Source organism: Rana temporaria, chromosome 9 (genome assembly GCF_905171775.1).
Source record: "Rana temporaria chromosome 9, aRanTem1.1, whole genome shotgun sequence".
Taxonomy (NCBI): domain Eukaryota; kingdom Metazoa; phylum Chordata; class Amphibia; order Anura; family Ranidae; genus Rana; species Rana temporaria.
Window position 1 is genome coordinate 96,079,763 of NC_053497.1, and position 7,321 is coordinate 96,087,083.

Below are 7,321 nucleotides of genomic sequence, written 5' to 3' on the forward strand. Positions count from 1 at the left end.
AATGATTGATGACAGAGGTCTGTGTGATAACCAGCACATCTTGGGGTCACAAGCCTTAGATGAAAATATCATTTATAGGGATTTATAAAATCACTAGCATTGCTAAAAAAACATCAGGCTATAGGTAGCAGACTCTGAGGTATTTTAGTTTTTATATGTTATCAATGTATAGCATTGTATATCCTCTCCAACTTGTTCTAAGCAACTGTCATTGCTATGTACTTTTATCTGTGAAGTCATGTATAAGTTTCCTTGAAATGATTTCCCCCCAATGTAAATATGGTTACACATGTAGTAAATCTTCGGCAAGAATACAGGTACACAAGACAAAGCTGTCAAAACCTGTCTGCAGACTAAGACCATCTTGCCAACTCAATTTTTGGATGAATGAAGCCATTCTTGCACATACAGTTCCCTGCTAATCTGCCCATAGCCTCAGTAATAATGAATAAAATAGGCTTTTCGGTACTGCTTTGTTAGCAATATTCAATAGCAAATAACTCTAAGGTTACATTTGTTTTTCTTTAGCTCTTTCCCCTTAATGTGTCTTGCAAACAGAGCGTAATTCAAGAGCATAGCTGACTGTAAAGGTGTACAACAGCAATTTTTGCAATGACAGTGCAGAGAGGGGATATGAGATCTGTGTGCTAATGAGCTGACACTGCAGAGGCTGAGGAGATGTAGTGGAATGCACTACAACAGCACAGCATAAAAACACAAGCGGGCTCTTTCAATAAAATTTGATCTAAGCAACCTTAACATAATCCACATTAATTCTGGCACTGTCACCAAGTTGTTATCTGCAGTGAAACGCCTTATCTATTGCACTGCAATTATTCACTTAGGCCAGTCTATATTTGTCTCATGCATCTACTGCATCTTGATTGTCAGTAAATGACATCAATGTACAATATTGGCAAAATAATGTGTCTTCATAAACAAACAGTCTAGCAGATATGAGAATAGGTTGTCAGCATTATGGAGCGTATGAATGTGGGTTTGGGTATGTACATGTCAGAGGGTGTGTATTTGTTTTTGTGTTTATGTGTATTTAGGTAGAAAGATAGATTAATTATAAAAATATAGATGCATAGATTTATAAAAAAAACTTTATTTCATAACAGCGTATGAGTAAATGTTATGTACAAACCAACAGCAACTTATGTAAAGCAGATTAATCAGATTTGTTAAAGTGGATTTATGATTGGCTGCAGCTCATTGCCACACACCACTCGCTCTCTTTTTTTAAAAAATTAGTCCTATATTGTTTTAAGCTTGTTTGGCATCCATATAACAGTACAGCTTACAGCATTCCATTTTCCACATCTGGGACCTTGTTTGATCCCCATTGTGTTCCAAGCAGGTAATGCTTATCTGCATGGAATTTATCCAACTGCTTTTTAGAGACCTTCTGGCTTTATTTGACAATTCTATAACATTGTATATGGTGAAATAGGCTACCCCTGCATTGACTCTACTGTGTATGACTTGTGACTGGAGTGTTAGCTCATTTGGAGGCAATAATTGATGTCAATGATTCCAAATTGCAATTTGCTGGAGGAAAAATATCTATATAAATGTATATAAAAACCCTAAAAATGCCTTTATAGGTCTCTCCTTGGTGTTATTATGGCAAGGTATTTTAGTGGGAAATTTTAGGCCCATAATACATCATATACTAATATTATATAGAAGCTTCCATGGCCTTTAAAGATAAGCTTATAACATACAAAGCTTGATCTCTTTACACAGAACTAAGAATGCATCCAACACTAAAATGGAATCAGAGCTGCTTACTCTGGGACAGCTGCAGGACTTTCTTGGCTTCATCTCATTACTTTGGACACAGGAGCCCTCTAAATCTTGAGAGCAGCATTTTCTCTAGCAGGCTTAAATTGAACAAACTACATCATTTTGGGAGCCCTGTCAATCACTTGTAAGTGACCTTCCTCTAGTAAAGGCAAAATGCTTCTCTGTTTCCCTCTTAAGAAAGGGCATCAAGTAGGGCAAATGATGTGTTAGAAATTCACAGCGTACAATTAAGTGTGGTATCTTGAAATTTGACTTTTTCTAAATAAATACAGTTTGCCATACCAGGAGACTGCATGCTGGGTTGTCCTTTTACTTTCTGCTTTTTTTTTTTTTTTTAAGTAAAAGCTTTCTGACATTTGAAAATTAATGCTTTTCATTCTTCAAAGCACACATTACCCTTAGTGGTAGCATGCCTAGGCCTGTTTTGTCCTTTAAAATTAATAAACACAGTTATCTTTTTTTTTCAAGCCTAACCAAATTTAGCCCATAAAAATTACAGTATCCCTGGTTAATGTTTAATATGCCACTGTTAATAATTTAATAATCATTGTTAGCCTGCTGGTTTCTGCTTTTTGCTAAAGCTGCACTTAAATATCTTCCCATCACTTACACTTGCAAACTAGTGTGGAATTGCCTTGTGTAATTTCCTATATTTCCATAGCGAAATATTGTTGATTGAAATCAATTACTGACAACTAAGTGTAAAGGCTTTGTGCATTTGAATTTAATCCATTCATTGATATTTGTGAAATGGTGTTAGAAAGCCAACCTCTTGAAGGGATTACTTTGATTAAGGATTAAGGAATGTAAGTGTTTGATTGAAATGACATTCATTGAGGAAAAAGAGCAATAGACTGAAAATTGTGTAGGCGTTCTGTGCCTGTTTGAACTTTTAAAGAACTTTTTTTTTTAATGTATTAGTTAAATACTGTTTTATCAACCAGTGAGCACTCTGGACTTTTTAAGGAGTTCATTTAGGAATTAAGGCACTGGTATATTTTTGATAATGCTTACAGCTGTAAGATTTTAGTATTTTAAGTGCTTCAATAACATAAAGGCACACACTTTCAATATTATGTAAAAAAATATATATATATATATATATATATATATATATATATATATATATATATATATATATATGAAACAACACACATTATAAAAGAACAGTAGAAAAGCTGGCATAGCTGATTTCATTTTAAAAGTTAGTCAGAATGATTTAAATGTATAACATTTAATTAACAATGAGTGATAAATTAAAGCAGCCAATCAGCACTAACTTGGTAAATAAATGTCATGGCTTATTACACTGATTTATGTGCATGGTATTGTTTTAATTTTAAAATCAAGGTAGGTAAATGCGTAATTAATGAATCCTCTAATAAAAACAGTCCCTCTGGTCTACTATAAAGAATCTTACGGTGCAAAAATCTGAATGTTGCCATTCCACATATTGCTGGGATTCAGCTCTGGACTGGGTAACAGTTGTCTATAAACATACAGATTTTTTATTTATTTTTCTATGTTATAAACCGTGATATAAATTTGCTCCTGAGAGACTGTATTCAGCAACACTTCACACATATTTTTCCCCAGCATACTTATTATTTTATGTGGCCCACAGAAGCATATCAAGCACTGCAAAGAAGAGCTCATTAAATGCTATGCTATAAACCATGAGGTCCTGGTTTTCTTTACATTTGGATCATTCATTAGTAGGGTCCTTAGAACCATGTCCTTATGCACTGAATTTTTGCAAGCTATAACAGAATGTTTAGTTCCCCTGTGTATGCTATTGCAAATTCAGACTTTGTAAATGCTGCATTTGATGCGTTCAACATCACAAGTCATGCCTGTAATATACTACACAGAAGGGAAGAAAGACAAGTGAGAGATAGACGGAAAAAAAAACTGTGTGTGGGGACGGGGGGGGAGAAGAAGAAGGGAGATAGTAGTATGAGAGAAGAGGAGACTAGGGGAGATGTAGATGACAGAAAAATAGAGAGATGGATACAGGGAGCCATAGACAGTGGGAGACCTTCAAAAACAGTAAGAAGGTGGAAAAAATTAAAATAGAGTGTAAGAATATAGGTTGGACACAGCTAAAAAGAGAAAAGTAGCAACAGGAAAAGAGAGGCATGAGAGAGAGGAAAAGAGAGAAGAGAGAAGCAGGGGAGTGAGGGATAATGGAGAAGAAAGAGAAATAATGGGGGTCTGGGGAAGGGGGGGGGGGGTTAATGAGAGAAGAGAAAGGGGTGCGGGGTAATGAGAGAGAAAGAGAGCAAAAGATAGAGGAAGGAGTAAGGGTAATGAGAGAGAGACAGAGAGAGAGAGAGACAGAGAGAGAGAGAGAAAGAGAGAGAGAGAGAGAGAGAGACAGAGAGAGAGACAGAGAGAGAGAGACAGAGAGAGAGAGAGAGCAGAGAGAGAGACAGAGAGAGAGAGAGACAGACAGAGAGAGAGAGAGACAGAGAGAGAGAGAGACAGAGAGAGAGAGACAGAGAGAGAGAGAGAGAGAGAGAGAGAGAGAGAGAGAGAGAGAGAGAGAGAGAGAGAGAGAGAGAGAGACTGGCTTCTTCTTCTCTGCAGTCTATGATTTGAATGGTCCTCATTAAAAACAAGTAAAACTTGGATCTGTAGCATAGAAAAGATCTAAGTAGTCTCTTCTTCAACAAGTCTACACAATATACAGAAGCACATTCTTTACACTGACGTCACATTTTAACCAGCAGTTCATGTAAGCTTTCCTTCATTTCACCACATGTATATTTAATATTTGTTGATCTACTTGGGAAAACAGTGTTCACATAACATTGCCATAAAAAAAAAAAAAAAATGCATTTTCAGCATAGAAAAAGTATGTGCTACGTTCCATCGGTACAAACTTATCATACAATTGCTTTAGTGACTGGATGCCTCAGAGGACAAGGTACTCACATGCATTGGTTACTGAGAAACTGTTGGATGAGTCTAAGTGATCTACATGGTGGAACAGCTGGAAGGGCCTCTCTGTGTTATTTTGGTTGGTGTTGTGCAGCTGCACAGCAAATAAAAATGCACTGTGTTCCTGAATTGTATTTTTCATGAAAAGCCCACCTATTAAAACACAAAAGAAGAGACCGATGTAGAAGGCAGAGAGCAGATAACAATAACAATAATAACAGCCCTAACATCAAACATTGTATTTACATTACATAAAGCCCAGTAAATCATTAAGGAATTTGATACGTCGGTTTTGTGCATTTTTTAACCCTTTGGCTACCTTCCATGCCCTGGCCCTTCAAGACATGAATTAGCTCTTAGCCCCAGCAGTGTTTAATTCTGCTGTAGTGTTTCTGTCTTTCTTTTAATACAATTTGCTGACTCCAGTTCTTCTCACAGCTTCCATTAAGGACAAGACCAGCAAAAGCTATTCAGCAAGACGTATGTGAATGGAAGACTGTTTCTTTACATACTGCCCTTTATCTCTGCATTCAGACTACAAAGAGCATGCAATGCCCCTGCCAATGGAAGCTGAAGAAGAACAGTGCCCATGATTGGGGGTAGCATTGCTTCGAACAAGTCTAGTCTAACTTTTCTGCAGTGTGCTGAATCAAAATGATGCTCTGTGCATCCCATAGGCAGCAGAGACCACTGCAAACCCTTTCCTACTTTCATAGAAAGCTGCATTGACTCAGTGCATTGTACTGACATAATATATCTTAATCTGGGGTTTATCTGCATTATGCATGCAATGCTTTCAGTTATGTCATCCTGATACATGAAATCATGGGGGGTGCATTGTGGATTTTAGGGTGATTTACACATTGCAGGCAGGGTTCCCCTGAGTCTAGAGAACTTAGACTGGAGGCTCAGCTGTGATGATGATGGTGACATGAAATGTCAATGAGCCCCCCTGCAATCATCCCAAAAACACAGTGCATGCCCCTGCAGCATCAGCACTACCACCATCATCCCCATCAGCACCACTATCATCCCCATCATCAGCACCACTATCATCCCCATCATCAGCACCACTATCATCCCCATCATCAGCACCACTATCATCCCCATCAGCACCACTATCATCCCCATCATCAGCACCACCATCATCCCCATCAGCACCACTATCATCCCCATCATCACAGCACCACTATCATCCCCATCATCAGCACCACTATCATCCCCATCATCACCCCCATCATCAGCACCACTATCATCCCCATCATCAGCACCACTATCATCCCCATCAGCACCACCAGCATCCCCATCATCAGCACTATCATCCCCATCATCAGCACCACTATCATCCCCATCAGCCCCATCATCATCCCCACTATCATCCCCATCATCAGCACCACTATCATCCCCATCAGCATCACCATCATCCCCATCAGCCCCATCATCATCAAGCAGCACTTACCGATATTGATGGTGTTAGGGAACCCTCCGAAGCTCTTCCCTGCCAGGCTCAGCAGAAGAAGACAGACAGTCCGGATCAGGTTTTTCCCCATTTTCACAGCCTTCCAAAAATGCAATTTCTAAAACGAAACTGACAGAGCCGGGCTGGGATGGAGCAGCGCTGCCCTCTCCTCTCCTAGATTACAGCACCCTGGACAGTTCCATTGGCTGCGCTCTACAAATCACACACCGCCGAGGACTTTTCCCAAAGATGGAGGTAGTGAGACAGAGAAAGGGAGCGAGAGATGAGACGAATAAGGCTCTTCCAATTGGACCAGCAGGGGGCTATTGATCAAACTTCATCTGACGTGGAGTTAAAGCAGCATCGCTGTGCTCAGCCTCACTGCAGCCCCGACAAGCACTGCAAAGCACTGCGCTGTGCATTAGTCTGCCCACATCCGATCAATAGGAGCGGAGCGGCTCACGTGGATGGATGCCGGGCTAACCCCTTCATGGCCGGACACAGCAAATGATCACATCCGCACCATCCATACTACATAGGCAATCACAGGCTGCTGGGCAACCCTGTACAACCCTGACATGTCCCAGCATTCACCCCCCCCCCTATATCCCAGCCTGCCCCCCCCCCCATATCCCAGCCTGCACCCCCCCCCCATATCCCAGCCTGCACCCCCCCCCCCATGCTCCAGCCTGCACAACCCTGTCATGTCCCAGCCTCGCCCCCCCCCCATGTCCCAGCCTTCACCCCCCTATGTCCCAGCCTGCACAACCCTGCCATGTCCAAGGCACCCCCCCCCCCATGTCCCAGCCTGCACCCCCCCCCATCCATGTCCCAGCCTGCACCCCCCATGTCCCAGCCTGCACAGCCCTGACATGTCTCAGCCTGCACCCTTCACCCCCTATGTCCCAGCCTGCACAACCCTGCCATGTCCAAGGCTGCACTCCCCCCATGTCCCAGCCTGCACCCCCCCCCCATCCATGTCTCAGCCTGCACACCCCCATGTCCCAGCCTGCACAACCCTGACATGTCTCAGCCTGCACAGCACCCCCGATGTCCCAGCCTGCACCCCCCATCCATGTCCCAGCCTGCACCCCCCCATGTCCCAGC

General features: G+C 41.5%; 1 protein-coding gene across 2 annotated transcripts in view; it reads right to left on the reverse strand.

The window, feature by feature from the left end:
- The window catches only part of GRIA3 (glutamate ionotropic receptor AMPA type subunit 3), a 405,232-nt gene extending 398,460 nt beyond the window's left edge, over nt 1-6,772 (reverse strand). For both annotated transcript variants that reach the window (XM_040323936.1, XM_040323935.1), the window contains exons 1-2: nt 6,215-6,772; nt 4,750-4,908 (exon numbers count right to left, since the gene is read on the reverse strand). In XM_040323936.1, coding sequence (XP_040179870.1) covers nt 4,750-4,908; nt 6,215-6,305 — 250 coding nt within the window. In that variant the 5' untranslated portion in view covers nt 6,306-6,772. The remainder of the gene's footprint in view (nt 1-4,749; nt 4,909-6,214) is intronic.
- Nucleotides 6,773-7,321: the final 549 nt, after the last annotated feature.